Genomic DNA, 18,670 nt, shown 5'->3' with positions numbered 1-18,670 from the left:
GACATACAAAGAAAGGCAACAGCTAGTTCAAAAGCAGGGAATCTGCTTTAGATGCTGTGGAGCAACTCCACACTTTGCATCCAACTGCAAAGAAAACGTCAAGTGTGAGAAATGCAACAGCCTCAAGCATTGCACCGCAATGCACAACTCCAGTGTCATCTCCCACCCCAAAGGGAACGTTTCACCAAAAGAAAAGTCAGCAGTCGAAGACACCGACAAGCCAGTCGTACCAGAGATGCAGGTGGAGGTTTCAGCAGTCGCCTGTACAGAGCTGTGTTCTGACTCGCACCAGTACAGAGTTTGTCATCCTATCTGCCTAGCGGATGTATATCCAGCCAAGAGCCCTTGGCTTAGAAAGAGACTCTATGTGGCCCTGGATTCACAGAGCGACGCCTCCCTGGCTACTCCAGAGTTCTTCCGCATGTTTGACCTTAAAACCAAGATGGTTGACTACACTATGACTACGTGTGCAGGAAAAAAGAAGTTGCAGGGTCGCATAGCATCTGGCTTTGTTGTCTCCTCTTGCGACCAGAAGAGGCAGTTCAAGTTGCCAGACCTCATTGAGTGTTCCTCCATCCCTCGGAACAAAAAACAAATTGTAACTAGAGAAGTTGTGAAGGCTCATCCACATTTGCGACGATTAAAGAATGCCATACCTGCTTTCCGTCCAGATGTGGACATTGCCCTTCTGCTTGGTGCGGACTGTCCGAACTTGTTCTATGTGAACGACCAAGTTAAGGGACCTCCAGGGGCGCCCATTGCTCAGCTGCTACCACTAGGCTGGACAGTTACAGGCCCAGTGTGCATAAACAAGATGCACCCACCATCGTCGTTGGACTCCAATCAAGCACAGGTGCTTAAAGGTGGACGTCCTACACTTGTGCGCAGTTGCCTAAGTCACATCTCAGTCTACTGCCAAGCAATAACTCCAGAGTATTCCTCCATTTTCAAAGTCTCTGAGAGAGACGAAGCCACAGCGCTCTCGAAAGATGAGCAAAGGTTTTCGGACATTATGAATGCTCAAGTCTCACGAAGTGCAGAGGTGAAAGCCTGCAAATCAACCACAGAAATCAAGATGGGCCAAAGATCTTGTCTGGAACGACACCATTTTGAACGTTTTTCGGAATGGCACAGTCTTCTTAGAGCAGTTGCTAGGCTTATACATCGCTTAGTCTGCAAAGATAGTCAGCCTTTGCAAGTTCAGGACATGTTGAAGGCTAAGGGAGTAATATTCAGGTCAGTTCAGAGGCATGAGTTTAGTCTAGAAATAGCCAGGTTAGAACAAGGGCTTTACACCCCCAGCCGGAGTTTCTTGCGTGAGTTAAACCCATTTCTAGACAAGGAGGGCATTTTAAGAGTGGGAGGGAGGTTAGCTAAGGCTAAACTCAAAGTGTGTACAAAGAACCCCATCATTGTACCCCCCAATAGCCATATTGCTTTGTTGTTGGTTCGTCACTACCATGAGAAAATCCATCATCAGGGTAGAACTCTAACTGAGGCAGCCCTTAGAAATGAAGGTCTGTGGGTGGTAAATGCTAAAAGTTTGGTCAACAGTTGTATTTTCAAATGTGTCAAATGTCGGCGACTCAGACGAAACTGTCAAAGTCAGTTGATGGCAGAACTACCTCAGGATAGGACTTTGACAGACCCACCCTTTTCCCATGTGGGAATCGATGTGTTTGGTCCTTGGGAGGTTGTCACTAGGAAAACCAGGGGTGGTGTTGTAAATAACAAGAGGTGGGCAGTTTTGTTTACTTGTTTAGTAATACGAGCTGTCCATATAGAAGTCATAGAAGGGATGGACACTTCATCATTTTTAAATGCATTGAAAAGGTTCATAGCCCTCAGAGGGCCAATTAAGTCAATTCGATCGGACTGTGGCACCAATTTTGCATGTGCAGACCTTAGCCAACCACTTCTGGAAGAGGTGGAAGGCCGAATACTTAAGCCAGCTTCCAACCAGAAGACTCTGGCAAACCCCAGAGGACAATTTCAAGGTGGGAAACCTTGTGTTGCTAAAGGACAAAGACTTGCCCCGCTATGCCTGGCCTATGGGCATTACACTAAAGACCTTTCCTTGCCCTGACGGTAAGGTTAGAAAAGTTCAGGTAAAGACTCATAGTAAGGACAAAATGTCTGTCCTGGACAGACCAACCAGCAATCTCGTGTTGCTTGTCCAAAGTGTGTAAGTTTTATACTGTTTTATTGTTGTGTATACAAAGGTGTTTGTATGTTTTTGATTGGTAAATTCCCACATCCTGGGAATTTAGCGGGGAGTGTTCCGTCCCCCAGGACGATGGTTTGCCTTACCTATTGGTCGTTTGTTTGTTTTCCCTCCTTTACATTTTGTTTGAGCCTCTGGCTGCAAAAGCCTAGGAAAAGTGGCTTGGAATCTGCAAGAGCTGGCTGCAGTTTTCTTTGCAGTGATTGGTCAAAGAGTGCAACATCTTAGGACCGCCCTTTTTACCAGGGTCTAGTCTCCATTTTAGAGTTTCATTCTGGCTATAGTCTTCCAACGTGCTGGAGCTGTGCAAGGCTAACTGGGACAAATCATCCTCAAAACCAGGCCAATCTAAGCCTATCCAAATTAGATAAGTATTGAATTATATTGATCTGGAATAGGAAATCTAGTTAGAGGAGCAAAGTTATTCCATCGCTTCTAGAACTAATCTTTGCTGTAAAGATAGGGAAGGAAAGAGTTTCTCCTTCTAATATAGGCAGCGTGATTAGGGTATAGTGGTTTTATAATCACTTTTGCCTTCTGGAACCAGGGATAATTCTGTGACTAAAACCCATAGAAATTTGTTTCATTTTCTGCAACTTTAAGATCTGTGCCAGGTTTACAACCTTGTATGAATAAACATCCTTTTTTGAAGTTATCCAGACTCAGTCGTTCAATATCTATAGGACAGCTTATAGGGATTTGCAGTTCGCCCGGATAAAGGACAGCACGTTTCAGTTTTATAGTTTTTTATTGTCCGGCGGACGGCACACAGCTTTTAAAAAATAATACTACACTTAACAAAACTACAGTGCAACAATACAGCACAAAACAAATACAAATGATGAATGCACACATCTAAAAGTAATACTGTTATATCAGAAAAGTAATTACTCAGGCCCCTTCCACAAAGCAGTATAAAATCCAGGCTGTGGCGCAGGCTGCTGAGCAGCCTGCTGCAATAAATCACTCTGATCATGAGGCCATGAGTTCGAGGCCAGCCCGTGGTGGGGTGAGCACCCATCAATTAAAAAAAATAAAAAATAGCCCCTGCTCGTTGCTGACCTAGCAACCTGAAAGATAGTTGCATCTATCAAGTAGGAAATAAGGTACCACTTATAAAGTGGGGAGGCAAATTTAATTTACGACATTGGAATGAGGAAGTGCCATCACAGTGGATGATGAAGCAGCTGCTCCCCCTGTGGCCAGAATCGAACATCCCCTCAAGAGAAGGTTAAATTGCCTCTGCATCTGTCTCTGTCTCAGTTCTGTGTGTATATGGGCATTGAATGTTTGCCCTATATGCATATAATGTGATCCGCCCTGAGTCCCCTTCGGGGTGAGAAGGGCGGAATATAAATACTGTAAATAAATAATAAAATAATAAATATGGCAGTGTGGACTCAGATAATCCAGTTCAAAGCATATATTGTGGATATTCTGGGTTATATGGCTGTGTGAAAGGGCCCTTAGACTTATAAAAGTACAACCAAAATGTATACTAAGCACATCTGCACTGTAGAATTAGTCCAATTTGACACCACTTTAACTGCTATGGCTCAATACTATGGAATCGTGGCATTTGTAGTTGGGTGAGGTGCCAGCATTCTTTGACAGAGAAGAATCAATGCAATGATTCCATAGCATTGACCCATGGCAGTTCAAATGGTGTCAACCTCCATTCCTTCTACAGTGTAGATGTATCCCTTGTTATGCCTTGCTGCGACTAGTTACTTCTGTATTGTGCCCTACAAGAAATCCAACTTTTACTGATAACTTAGCACTTAATTTGATGTCATCCTTGTGCCCTTCTGTTGCTCCCCTGACCTTTTGAAAAACAGACCAAGCAGTTGAAACAGTAAAAAGAACAATTCACTAACAGTGTCATTCTATAAATATCTATAAAGATCTACGTCCTGGAGAGTTCAATTGGTTTTGTTTCTCAGCACGTCTATAGAGAAACCACAGCCTTAAACTGCTGCGTACATTGTCTCATGACAGTTAATTTTATTGCTGGCATTGTCCTCCATACGTCACTGTCCCAGTTCGCAAAATATGGGTTGCATATCTTTCACTGACATCAGGCAAGTCCACAATTTGGGCAAGGACAATATAGATTTTTTCCTCCCAAAAAATGAGAGAGTGAAGAGTTAAATGTTGGAAGAATCATGATAAAATGGTCTAGCCCACCAAATGGGCTGGAGGATAGCTTTTTGGAAAAAGGAGCTTTTAAAATGCTAAAACACTGAATATTTAAATAGTACTAAATACAAAGGGGTAGTGACACTCCAGGCCTAATACTGATTCACTCTGACTACTTTTGGAAAGTGTCACCCACTGCATTTTAATTTTAGTTTTCTAACATTTGATAAGCTATTGTACATATACAATTAAACTTTTGTGAACATTGTACTTTGTGATTAATACAAATCTCTTGGTTCTAACTTTAGATGTAACCATATATAGATGCCAAAGTTCTTGTCTGCAACCTCTTTAATTTCAGTTATGGAACTGAAGCTTAAAATTAGAATTGACATGTGAGTTCATGACAGCATAGTTTTTTTGTTAGATTGGTTGGGGTGACAAACATAGACATAATCTTTTACAACTCTGTGCTTTGGAACTGTACCTGTGAGCCCGCAACTGCTGTTAATACGGTTAGAAAGGAAGTGGGGAAGAAAGAATAGCCACATGTATGCCTCCCGTGACAATGTAAGAATACAGACAGATTTGGACTCCATCTGGATGCTTATTGGATAACTGCCATAGACTTCCGGCTGTGTTGCTGGCTTTTAAAACTTGAATTTCTGAAGTAACAAGTATCTCTTGAGATAGGACATGCTCCTTGTTTTCCTTGAAGAAACAGTTCTGATAATCACTAAAGCTATTGGGTTTAGACTCATGGAATTTGGACTACAATTTCATGGTCTCTAACCTTTTCTTTTTGGGTAAGATGTCATAGAAGGGGATGGGCTCTGATTTTGAATTGGGAGGTAATATTTTGGGCAGAGCATGTGTATACCGAAAAATATTGGAAGCAGGAAATTGATTCTCCGACTGATCAAAATTGCTCACTGCTCTAAAACTAATCCAGTCTGGGTTTTAGTTAGGTCCCCAGAAAGAAACAGCTTTGGTCACTCTGGTGGATGGATTACTGATGCTGGGTATGGGCTGATGGAAGTACAACACTCTTGAACTTACAAGACGTCCAAGAAGCATTTACTATCATTGACCACAGTGTCCTTTTTTCATCCTGTCTACATGGGAGGTTTCAGAAGGTAGCACAGGGTGATTTGTGCTCAATCCCATGATCTTTGGTTTCCTACAGGATATCAACAACTCCATAAAGCTCCTGGGAGGTCTTGGTTGCTGGGAACAAAGAGGCATCAACACTTCTATGAAGGGAGTTATACTGAGCATGCTTGTCCTTTTTGTTTTACCTCTCAGTCTCTTTCTTTGATCTGTGTATGCAAGCCTTTTTAATTTTCCCTACCTGCAGATGTCACTTCTCCCTTCCTCCTGCCTCAGGATGGCTTACACTCACACATGATAGCTAGGTTTAGTAACTTGTCTGATAAAGTACAGGTAATCTTTGTCTCCTTTATCACAGATCGACTTCCTAAAACAGTAAATGTGAGTGTTTTTGTACTATTTTCCTATGCACCGACTACTTTACATTCTGCTTGACATAGATACCAAATATTCCAACATAGGCTTAAGTGTCATCAAATGTTAATTATTCGTAGTGCATTTTCTCTCTGTTCTCTGGTAAGTGATCCCTGGGAGGCTGAAGAAATACTGAGCATGTTTCTGGATTTATTGCTGTGACAAATAAAGGAGAATGAATTGGAATGATGCTGGCAAGGAAGAGATTCTGTGAGCTGGGACCCTGGCTGATCCGGATAGAAGTATGGAACTAGGATTCTTTTGCACTAAAAAAAATCGCAGCACTTTGGTTCTATTTTAACTGTCAGGGTCCCATCCTATGAAATGCTGTAGTTTGCAGTTTAGGTTGGGGCTTTTCAAATTCTCAGCCAGATAAGTCTCTGATGTTTCTGAGCAAATTAGCAACCTATACCCTGGTTTTCTATGGAGTAGATGACAGCATGGTTTTTATATGGTGCTTCATCAGAAGACAAACTGTAAGCTGTAACTAAAATGCAGCTTACTGGATTGTGGTAGGGCACAGAATTTTTTAAAAAAATCTATCACTCAAGCCTTGAGTCAGTTGTACAGGTTTTTTAGACTTAATTCAAAAGGGGGCTTAAATGTCAGGAAATAGATCATATTTGCTCATAGAATTCTGCTTGCATACTAAGATATATATCAGAGATTCTTTTCAAGAATGTACTAGTGGCTAGAGCTGGCATGGGCAAACTTTCTAACTTGGGGTCCACATGGCAGGTCAGAGTGGGGTGGGTGGGCCGGAAAGACAAGAAACATTTGGGTCTCAAAAGGGTTGGCCTTGGTCAGGATGAGATGTTGGATGGGAAAGAAAAAGTGTATCCATTAGACCCCATATTGCTTACTCCTAATATAGTATCCTAGAGCTGGAAAAGACCCCCTAGGGCCATCCAGTCCAACCCCCTGACATGCAGAAAGGCACAATCAAAGCACTCCCAATAGACAGCCTCTGCAAAAAAAAGCCACCAGAGAAGGAGGCTCCACCACACTCTCTAGAACGTTTTTCCTAATTTTTTCAGTCGAATCTCTTTTCCTGCTATTTGAACCCATTGCTCCCTTGTGCCCTGGTCTCTAGAGCAGCAGAAAGTCGGTTTTCCTCCTCCCTCCTCTTCATTGGGACAGTCTTTTAACTCTTGAAATATGGTTCTCATGTTCCCTCTCAACTGTCTCTTCCCCCAGCTAAACATCTCCTAGGAGGAAAGGAGGAAGGAAAAAGAGAAGGGAGGAAGAGAAGGATGAAAAGAAGGAAGGGTGGAAGAGAAGGGGGGGAGGGGGGAGGAAAGAGAAAAGGAAGTAAAGACAAAAGGGAAGGAAGGAAGGAAGGAAGGAAGGAAGGAAGGAAGGAAGGAAGGAAGGAAGGAAGGAAGGAAGGAAGCGTAGAAGGGATGGAAGGGTGGAAGGGAGGGAGGGAAGGAAGGGGAAAGAGCGAGAGAGAGAAGAAGAAAGAGGCAAGGAAGGACAAAAGGGTGGAAGGGAAGGAAGGGAGAAAGAGTGAGGTAAGGAAGAAAGGGAGAGAGAAAAGGAAGAAAAGAGAGAAGGAAGGAAAGATAAGATGGTGACAGTGATGAGGGCCTGATAAAAGAACCTAAGGGGTTTGCCCATACCTGGGCTAGAGGCTTAAATGTCAGTAGGGTGGGGAATGCACTCCTGATTTCAGGTATAACTTTAAAGGCATTATACAAGTTCCTAAACCCATTACAGGTGCTAGCCAAGATGCTAATAAGGTTCAGCACCTTGAATAGCACATGTGAAATTTAATAATGATAATAACAATAATATTAAATTTTATTACCCACCTCTCTGCACAGATTGATAGAAACGCAAGTGTCAAGATCAATTCATAAGGATAGACCTACTGCTATGTGTGGATCTAATCACCCCCTTTATGAGGTAAATTTCCATTAAAATAGCAGAGTAAATGCAGCAGTGAGACTTACGTGGTGAGTTTAAGAAAGCCTCTGTGTATTCAGGATGGCAAAGGACCACAATGTTAGCTTTAAAGTTTAAAAGCATTTATTGAGGTAAAAAGAAATCCATTGATGGATAGAAAAGGTTTGGAGCTAACTAGCTAATCTAAGCTGATCTAAAAACACATAGACCGATCAAAATAACAAAGATCTAGATAGCTACATCTTGACTACAAGAGGGACAAAAGTGCATCCTCTCTCTGGAACAAAGCAGGATAAAGGAAAGGCGACCAACCTTGTGGGTCTCTTCTTCTCTAGGGCCATAAACATTCCAGAGACCAAATTGGGGAAGTTACGTCAACTCTAGGAGAGATCACATTTCTAAAGCATCAAAGGATGGGGTTGACCTAAATAGGACAGGAAGGAGGAAACAATAGTAAAGCCTAATCAAAGCATGCATAGGACTGGAGAAAGGTGTCCCTAACTCTTTTCTAGGCTTCCTATCTAACCATAGAGACTTAAGCAGTACAGGATGACATTTTTCCAACAATTATCTCCCAAACCCCAGCAGTATTTAAAGTTGGTCATGATGGGTATGTGTGCCATGTTTAGTCTAGATCCATTGTCAGTGGGGTTTACAGTCTCTTTCGTTATCAGTGAACTATATCTACTTTTTTATTGCAATGGAATCCATCTAATACATAGAAATCAGCCTACTTTATATACATCTATAAACCATTACTTTTTACCCCCTTTATTGCATCATCCTTTCATTGCCACACAAACTTTGCCAGTATTTAAAATTGGTCATGATGGGTGTGTGTGCCAAGTTTGGTCCAGATCCATTGTTGGTGTCACAGGGCTTTCTGGATGTGTGGGGACTGCAACTCCCATCATTATGGGTCAATCATCCCCAAATCCCTCTAATACTTTCTGTTGGTCATTGGGAGGGGGATGTATGCCAAGGTTTATAAAGATACATTGTTGGTAGGAGTCACAGGTCTCTCTGAATACAAGAGCCATCTTGGAAAATGCATACAAACATGCAAAGATTCATACGTACATAGATCAATATGTAAAACCTATTTTCATTATTATATAGATATAGATTACCCACCATTTGTAGGGAAATTCTGATAGAGCCAGCATAGTAGGGTATTAGTAGCTCATGTCTTTTGGATGGTTGTGGGAAGAATGATGCTTTTTCCCAACTAGTGTCTATGCTGTCATGATTAAAATGTTTGTTCCTGAGGAAAGATTACCAGTCAAGATTTCTTTTCTCTCCTAGCATTAAAGCCAGTTGATGCATGATAAATGTCAGGATGAATCTGTTCAGAGTATCACAGTCCATGAGAAATGTGTCATAAGGCATCCCAGACATAAGAGCAGAAATGAGGAGAAGAGAGACTAAAATGGGGAATGACAACTGAAATCTTCCATTATAACCATGAATGGCTGCAAGAGCTATTTTACCAAAAGAGTTCTCACAATAGTTCCTTCTATGAAGAAGACTCCATGAGAAAAGGGAAAGTGTGACTGAACCATTAACCTCCAGTTTCATATCATAACCACCTTACCAGCTGGTTTTGCTCTTTAAGTTAAACTAGCTATTTAGTCTGAGCAGACTGAAAGCCAAAACCAAGGTCACAACAACATATGTTATACAACTCCAATATGTTGATGATAATGTAGTCTGTGCTCTTTCAGAAGAAAACCTACAAGCAACTCTAAACACCTTTGCAGAAGCCTATGAAAAGCTTGGCCTCTCACTGAACATCGAGAAAACCAAAGGGCTCTTCCAGCAGTCACCAGCCAATCTTTCTGCAATGCCAGAAATACAGCTTAATGGTATAACATTAGAAAATATTAACCATTTCTACTATTTTGGCAGCTACCTCACCACAAAAGTCAACATTGACACTGAAGTACAACACCATCTCAGCTCTGTGAGTGCAGCATTTTTTTAATGAAACAGAGAGTGTTTGAGGATTGGAACATTCATAAGGATACCAAGATGCATTTTTAAAGCTATTCTTCTCCCAACCCTGTTATATGCCATTGAGTGATGTCACACTCAACTCCTGGAATGATTCTACCAGCGTTGCCTCCAAAAAATCCTGAAAAACTCTTGGGAAGACAAGCAAACTAATGTCAGTGTGCTGGAAGAAGCTGGACTGGCCATGTGGTCTGAATATCCAGTCACAGTCTCCCAAAGCAGTTACTGTACTCCCAACTCAGTAATGGAAAATGGAATGTTGATGGACAGGAAGAGAGATTTAAAGATGGACTTAAAGGTAACCTGGCCCTCAAGCGTTCTAACTGGAGGTCAGCTGTTACCAACAGTGCTATGGAATTTGAAGAGGCACCAATGGAGGGCGAAAGGAAGAAATGTGTCAAGAGGAAGGAGCGTCAAGCCAGTTCTGACCGGGACTGCCTTCCACATGGAAAGCGATGTCCTCACTGTAATATAACATGTGGATTAAGGATAGGTCTCTACAGTCACCTACAGACTCACCACCAAGACCCTAAACTTGGAAGACAATCATACTCTGACACAAGTGATCATCGATGATGATGATGAAACTAGCAGGGAAGGTTATAACTAGCCGCACACAGTTAGCACACCAATTGGGAATCGTCTACAGATTATGTAACTCACAGGCCAGAGCATCCATGTCCCCGAAACAAGTGAAATAAGCCAAGGCTTCAGAAAATACGTCAAGGCAAACTCTGCCTCAAAACTAAGGCAAGGTATGATATCTAGAACATTATGCCATACTGCCCCCCCTTTCTGGACCAGTGGTTCTCGACCTGGGGTCCCCAGATGTTTTTGGCCTTCAACTCCCAGAAATCCTGGGTAATAGCTGGTAAACTGGCTGGGATTTCTGGGAGTTCTAGGCCAAAAACATCTGGGGACCCCTGGTTGAGAACCACTGTTCTAGACACTTTGAACACAGAGAGAGAACAATATATGATGGAGCCCTTCCCATGATGCAAGGAGAAATAAGTATCCAATATGCTAAATAACCATCAGAGAACAAAGTTATTGAAGCAAGCACTTTACTTTGTAAGTCAGCTGAATTGGGTGTCCAACATAAAGGAATGTCATATAGTTCTACAATAAATATATTTATTCCCTATTCCCGGCCACAAGATCCCTCTCTCATTTCCCCATTGCTTAGGGACTCCGAAGTCCAATTTTACCAATATGCCTATTTTATATTCTCCCCCTTTGTGTCCCCCTCACACATATGACCCATGTACAGAAAAGGGCTACTAAACCCCACTTGGGCATAAAAGTTAATATTCATTAGCTTCTTAAGCATGCGTAGAAGCATTCAAAGCGTTATCTAGTTAAGCAGCAGTTCATCTTCTGTCTAGACTAATTCCCAAGGTTGCATTCTGTTTTTAGACATCCTAGTTTCTTTTCAGCAAAAATTCCTTTGTAACTCACATACTAGATGGCCCTCGCACTCTATTCCACCCAAAAGGATGCATCCACACTGTAGAATTAATGAAATTTGATACCACTTTAACTTTCATGACTCAATGCTATGAAATCTTGGAAGTTATAATTTTATCAATGCCTTCAGCCTTTTCTGCCAAAGAGTGCTGGTATCTCACCAAACTACATATCCCAGCATTGAGCCATGGCAGATAAAGTGGTGACAAACCATATTATGTCTATAGTGTAGATAACAACCTAAAATGTCTCTTGAGGTCTTCATCACTCTGTCTCCATCTTGGGAGGATGAGCTACATCATGATAGTTTGGAGGAGTCGGACTGCTTTCAGGAGGAGCCACTCTTGCAAAGTTGGCAGTATAAGGCACAAAAACTGTAACCTAAAATAAAGAGGGAGAAATAAATGTGAACATCGTTTACAGCTTTAAACATCAACTTAGTAACTCATTTAAGCAAACTGTGGTAATGTAGGTCTTACCTCACTAGTGATTAATGAGGTCAATGCATTCACTATTGGAATTTTCTCATCTTTACAACCGAAAGACCAAATTAGATGGGAAAATATAACACTTTATAAATACGTTTTTGATGGTGGTGGTGGGGTGGGTGGGTACTATTCCCAGAATCTCCAGCCAGTAAGGTTATAGCCAAAGAAATATAGTCCAAAACAGCACCTTTTCCAAATGCCAAGCAAATGAAAAGGGATTCTAAGTTGAGCCATTGTTAAAATTAATAATGTCATAATTCTTATTTACTGCATCTTAATTCATCTCGTTGCCCTAAATGCCCTAAAAGCACCAGATCCTGCCTGATCTTGGGAACTAAGTAGAATCAGCCCTGGTTAATACCTGGATGGGGCACCACCAACTAACACCAGTTACTACAGGTCAAGGGAAGACAATAGCAAACTATCTCTGAGTATTTTTTGTCTAAAAACCCTATGGAATCCAGTCAACAGATGCTCTGAAGGCCCAAATGCATGCACACAATTAATCTCATTACTATTGTGGTTTTAAATTTGTGCTTACTTTATTTGTTGCCTAGAGACCTCTAATTATTGTGTAGCTGACAGCTGTTGATTAATCAATTCAATGAATAAATTTCAGAAACAGGGCTGTAGATTGTTTTCTAGTTGGAAAGCTTTTTGTGAAAACAACAGTTCTTATCAACCTGTGTGATGCAGGTTTTGTTCTGTTCAGACAAGGCTATCACTGTTTGACCTTACATGGGACATGACCTCTTCCTAGCAATTACTTTGTATACTGAGAGCAATGCTAACATATTCTCAGATTGAAAGCTTCAATTGTTTCAATTTTTTATTTTTATTTTTTTGCATAGAAGTCTCAAATGAAAGGATGGTTTAATCCAACATAACAAACAGAGGGGCATTATGCCCATTGCAGGCTGCACCCTTTGGGGGCTGAAAACTGTCTAAAAACCACAACTTCCAGCTATGCCTGCTGGGGCTTTCTGACTCACGGGGAGAGGTTGGGACGGGTTTAAACAAAGTCACTGCTCCCAAAGGTATGCAAGAGGTCTCTTTATGGAAGTTTCTTCACAGGAAGAGTAGAGGACATAATGGCCTGAATGAGCTTTCTGTGGTATGCAATTTTATGTATCCTTAGTTACAGATCAGAAGCACTAAGTAACCCTGTTTGTGAATTGTGACAAATATTTAATGGGACACTAGCAAGTGTATCCCGATGTGAATTCAGCTCTACTGATGTACATGGACACTCCCTAGTTGGTACATTGGTCACTTTTGCCAGCTCCCCTATGTAGTAACATAAGGGCAGCCCCTTACTGGATATGGATGTTACAGAAATACCCAATTCAATTTTCCACAGATATAAGTCTACAACGGGGTGCTGGCTAATATTCCCTACCACCTATCTAAACAAACCAGGCAGGCTTTGTGTCTGGTCTAGCCCAAGAACTCATCATGGCAATGTAAGGTACATGTGCAAGACCCACAGGCCAAATCCAGCCCATCATGTCATTTTATGTGGCCCTCCTCCAGATGCTGGATTACAACTCCTGAATGTCTCATCCTTAGATATCATGACTAGAGCTGATGGGTGTTGTGATACTTTAACATCCAGAAAGCTGCACTTCTGCTTAGTCAGGAGAGTGGATTTAGATACAAGGCTTGTGGATATGTTGTCAGACTCTAAAATGTCCTTTACCCTTTCACCAACCTGAGCCACAAATGCTGTTGGATTGCAATTCCCACTATTCTCAATCTGCCTAGCAGAGAATGATAAGTGATGGGAGATGTCTTTCAATAACATCTGTGGACCCAAATTGGGTAAAAACTAAAGAGCACCAACTACTATGTAAAAAAAATTATAGTTGGCCCTCTGTCTCCATGGCTTCTCCATCCGTGGGTTCAATGGCCCTTTGAAAGCAACCATAAGGTTGATGTGGCCTTCAATTAAAATGAGTTTGACACCCCTGATGTAAAGCCTGTCATGACCCTGTACAGGACGCTGCAAATAATACTGATAGTGAATAGCTGTTTCTTGATAGGGGGAAGTGTCTTGTCAACACGGAGCTGTTGCACACTGAAGCCTTAAGGAGTCTGGCAGTCTTAGAACTTTCAGGGCCTTCAACTGGATGTCCGATGTAGCTCTTACAGGTGCCTTTTCACATTTGTGGGTTTGACTTGCAAATGTGATTATTCACAGATTTGATTGAAATATTATCTCAAGAAATATCAAGGTCCACCAGTGCTATTCTATGGCACTAGAAGACCTACCATTGGAGGTTGGCCAGTTTGATGACCTAGAGATTTCTAAAGAGGTGTTCCCCTGATAAAAAAAAAGATTTTTTTATTCATAGGTTTTTTTCCCCCTGTGCTCCTAACATCAACAAATGTGGACATCTGATTATGGCCAGTTCCACACAGACACTATAATGCAGTTAAAGCCAGCTCAAGGGCTTCCACAGAATGCATGCCCTCAATGCACACTGCAGTACTCATCAAGCCAGAAACAGCACATTTAAAAAAAACTCACCATAATATCCAGAACAAGTCAAATAATGCACTGCAGCCAATCAGAGTATATCCCATGCATGGCTCAAATCTAGGATATACTCTGACAATATGCAGTACATCAGCGCATCTCAGCAGACTGGTTAAGGAAAAATCATTTTGCAACTGTGTAGCTGTGGACACTGTCGAGTTCTGTTCTGCAATCAGCAGATACTGTGGCCCCTTTTCCTGGGTTTTTGTGTAGGTACTGCACAGCTAGAGCAGTTTGTTTCAATGCACTTCCAAACTGGATTATAGTGTCTGTGTGGAGCCACTCTGTATTTCCATAGTCTCCCATTCCAACAATGCTCAAATCTCTGTGTCATTGCATAGATAAAATGTGTATGTTTCAGTAGGAGTGGATTTTACTGACTTGTTCAAACTCAGTTATTGGAAAACTTACATTTATGGACTCCAGCTTTCAGAATGTTGCAATCAATGTGGCTAATTCTGGTGTTAGCACAGGGAGAATGGAGCTATAGTCCCAAAAAGTAACCTTTTCAAGCACTAATTAGACTTGCCATCCAAGAGAATTGCAAAACACTTATAGTAGCATGCAGAAGTCATTTTCCCATTTTCCATTGTGTATAAGCCAACCTCTCAGGCCAGTTTCTCATGTGGTTTTTCAACACGATGTGCTAAACCTCTGATAAAACAGGAATTACTTACTGGCTCATTAGTGCAACAGGCTGCCTGGCACCCAAAATGTGCTGTTGATACAGTGATGCAGAACTCCAGCAAACTGAACAAGAGGATCACGATCCCAACAGTAAGATGACGAGACTGTAAGATAGATAACTAGGTGGGGTGATAAATTCATACATTTAGATCTTGCCACACAGAGTAAAAAGTTTGCAAGGAATTTTTCCACTTACCAGTGAAAAATAGTAATATGGATAAGAAGCATGAGGATCGTAATAATAATAAAAATTTCTACTTGTGATGAGATCCGCTATATATAGAATGATTCCAGTTAATGCCATTATAGCACTCGTGATGTTCATTCCTACACTGCATCTCACCTGAAAAAGATAAACAGTCAGAGCAGCAAGAAATGCAGAATGGGCAGGGATCTTCTTAACCACAAATACTTCAGTGAAAATATGTTGTTGAAAGTTTTCATGCCTAGAATCACTGGGCTGCTTCGAGTTTTCTGGGCTGTCTGGCCATGTTCCAAAACTCCTGATATTTCATGGACAATGAGGACAATTTCAACAGAAAGGGGGAAAACCATGAACATGAACAAAATCTGGCTATCAGTATTTAAAAAACTCTAAAATAAGAATACTAAATAAATAATAACACTCAGATAACAGGGAAATTCCAGACATGAAACAATCAGAGCCAGCTAATACCTCCCAACAAAGGATTCCCCCAGGCAGGAAGCAGCCAGGCTTAGAAGCTGCAAGGCCATTCAATGCTAATCAAGGTGGCCAACTGAAACATTCCCACTTGCCTCCAACCGCCAAGAGTTCTTTCTCCCACACTGGACATTCTAGATATATTGATCCCACTTGCCTAGTTTTCCAATAAACCTCACAACCTCTGAGGATGCCTGCCATGGGTGTGGACAAAACGTCAGGAGAGAATGCTTCTGGAACATGGCCATACAGCCTGGAAAACCCACAGCAACCCATTTCAGTGAAAAGTCTTCTCTTTGCTTCACCATGGAACACACCACAAGCCTGGAAATACGCAAATGATTTCCACATCTGTGCTCAGTTCCAGGAGGGTGAAGTAAATTCTCCCCAGATCCCTAATTTACAGATACAGTACAGTCTCGCTTATCCAACCTTCACTCATCCAATGTTCTACATTATCCAACACAGTCTGCCTCCCGCCTGGATTCACAGCTGTTTCTCTAGGCAGGCAAGGATTACAGATTTTTAAAAAATCTTCACAGGACTGAACTTTTTATGGATTTAAAAGACAATGTTGTTACTGTAAATTCATTTTATGCAATTCTATCTTTATTTGTAGTCAATGTTTTAGTAATAAATGTTTTCAATACATTGTGATGTTTTGGTGCTAAATTCATAAATACAGTAATTACTACATAATGTTAGCGTGTATTGAACTGCATTTTCTGTCGATTTGTTGTAAAACATGATGTTTGGTGCTTAATTTGTAAAATCATAATGTAATTTGACGTTTAATAGGCTTTTCCTTAATCCCTTCTTATTATCCAACATTTTCGCTTATCCAACGTTCTGCTGGCCTGTTTAAGTTGGATAAGCAAGACTCTACTGACTTACATGTGGATTTTACCATAAAGTGAAATAGTGTAAGAAGAAACTGCTGGGCTACTGACTAAAATAAATTAAAGACAAAAAAGAATAAGCGTACACAATGGAACCATTGAAATGTCAAAACCAAATCTAAAGCACTATAAGGAAGAATTACTTTCAGTGTTAATAACAATAAACAAAACTCTGTAGAGTATTTTCTACTCTGGCATATTTATGTGTGTGTGACCAATGGCTGTTGTAACTGCCCCATCCATTACCTTGCAGACACAGCCTGGCAGATTCCATTTACATGTCCAGACTATCTTTGCAATCAGCAAAAACACTAAGGACATTATAATATGCATCTCCTAAAATAGCTTATGCCATAGTAGACCCATTGTGCCTGAGACAGAAGCATGTCTACTAGCTCCTTTCTTCCTGCCACACAAAACATTTTTGAATGTGTTCTGAGAAAAAGATATAAGAACTGTGTAACTTCAAGAGTTCAGATGTTTGAAGCTGCACATTCCTGAACTTCTATATTTTCACAATACTAAAGCATCAGTCACACACAACTTATTTGTTAAAAGCACTTTCCAATTTGAATACTGTTTATATTATGCTTATTGGACAAGTGGAAGGTGTGCTTTGAACTTTTTTACTTTTTGCAATGAGGCAAAAGTATGCATGAGTGGGAAGCTTTGCAAAATGTTGTTGCAAGAAAAGAAAATATTCAGTTAATAGAGAGAATTCATATTAAAGACAGTGCAGGTTATGAATCCCATTTCCCAAATGGTTATGGAGATTCACATTTTCCAAAAGAGTGAACCTACTTGATTTAGTCTGAACTTTAAAGGAGATATCAATGGTTCAAAACCTGTCATACTTTTTCAACTGTAAGAGGCCATCAATTGTAAGACAGACCTTAATTTCTGTGCCACCACCAACAACAAAAATACATAAGATGTACCTGCAATTCTGAGATGCAACCGATTTTTGGAGATATTATAATTGGGGAAAGTGTGTCTTAGAATTGAAAAATATAGTATCTGATGGACAGGCTTCAGAACCTTGGATAGCACTTTTAGAGTACAGATTAAAAGTTGGAGTTCTGCCACTGTCCTCACGCCAGCCACCACTATATAGTTGGCATCCTCAAAGCTGCCCCAGTTTCCTTTGTCTTCTTTGAAGTGTTTGATTTAAGGCAAAGCCTGCTATGTGCTGGTGAATGCTGGGAATCAGGGTAGGGACTGAATGTAATTACAACAACGGCCCCCTCTTCCAGGTTGGTTGTATTTTTCTGTACACCGGTCATACAAACAATGTTATGTATAGTAAATGAAGCCTAAAATAGCACATTGGAAGATGAGAATATGCAAGATACCTTACCAAAGAACCATTTAGGTATCTCTCGGAGCTCACAGCAAGGGACCCAGAAATAATGAACTATGCAAAAAACAAAACAAAAAAACATTTGCATGTAGTTTACATTAGAAGGTAGAGAGAGAGAAAAATCTAACTCTGAAAAACTGGATAGTATGATCCTGACATTTCTCCCTTTAAGGGCAAGATACTGAAATAGTTTGAGATTTCTCAAAGCTCAGTCTTCAATGGAGACTGCAATCATGAAATCAGAAGAAGACTACAACTTGGAAGGGCAGTTATGAAAGAAATGGACAAGATTCCAAAGTATAAATATATATTATTGAATCCTGAAGTCAAGGTAGTCCATGGATGGAATTTCCAATTTCTCTGTATAGTTGTGAAAGCTGGAGTGTGAAGAAAAGGAATTTCAGCATAGATCTTTCCTTCCAAGATCTAAATTTCAAACCATAAGAATAAACACAAGTCTTCTTGTATAAAAATTACTTACAAATATTCCACCCCAGATTGGGTAACCTGATATTGCACCAACAGAAATATAAGTCCTTCCTGACATTACTATCGCGATACATCCCAGGCCAATGTGCATCAGTCCAATCATGATTTGGATGCCCTGTGAAAAGAAAACAGAGGAAGCCAAACAATCCCCTGAGTTCTGATAAGAAGTGAGATTTTCTGACCAGTCTGGAAATATCACTTAAAACCTGGAAAGCTAATTCAGCCTTTTCCCCTTTGCCAAGGGTTGGGAA

The 18,670-nt window shown here is 40.8% G+C and overlaps 1 protein-coding gene across 2 annotated transcripts in view; it reads right to left on the bottom strand.

Annotated features, from left to right (window-relative positions):
* Positions 1-7,900: 7,900 nt before the first annotated feature.
* LOC103279650 (membrane-spanning 4-domains subfamily A member 8) overlaps positions 7,901-18,670 on the bottom strand; it is a 33,259-nt gene continuing 22,489 nt past the window's right edge. Inside the window, exons 3-7 of one of the 2 annotated variants that reach the window (XM_008115826.3) lie at positions 18,412-18,534; positions 17,928-17,984; positions 15,186-15,332; positions 14,980-15,108; positions 7,901-11,656 (exon numbers count right to left, since the gene is read on the bottom strand). In XM_008115826.3, the coding sequence (XP_008114033.2) occupies positions 11,540-11,656; positions 14,980-15,108; positions 15,186-15,332; positions 17,928-17,984; positions 18,412-18,534 (573 nt within the window). In that variant the 3' untranslated portion in view covers positions 7,901-11,539. The remainder of the gene's footprint in view (positions 11,657-14,979; positions 15,109-15,185; positions 15,333-17,927; positions 17,985-18,411; positions 18,535-18,670) is intronic. The other variant, XM_008115827.3, reaches the window with a different exon arrangement.

Source organism: Anolis carolinensis, chromosome 1 (assembly GCF_035594765.1).
Source record: "Anolis carolinensis isolate JA03-04 chromosome 1, rAnoCar3.1.pri, whole genome shotgun sequence".
Taxonomy (NCBI): domain Eukaryota; kingdom Metazoa; phylum Chordata; class Lepidosauria; order Squamata; family Dactyloidae; genus Anolis; species Anolis carolinensis.
The sequence above is the reverse complement of the archived record's forward strand: the minus strand, read 5'-3'. Positions and strand labels throughout refer to the sequence as shown.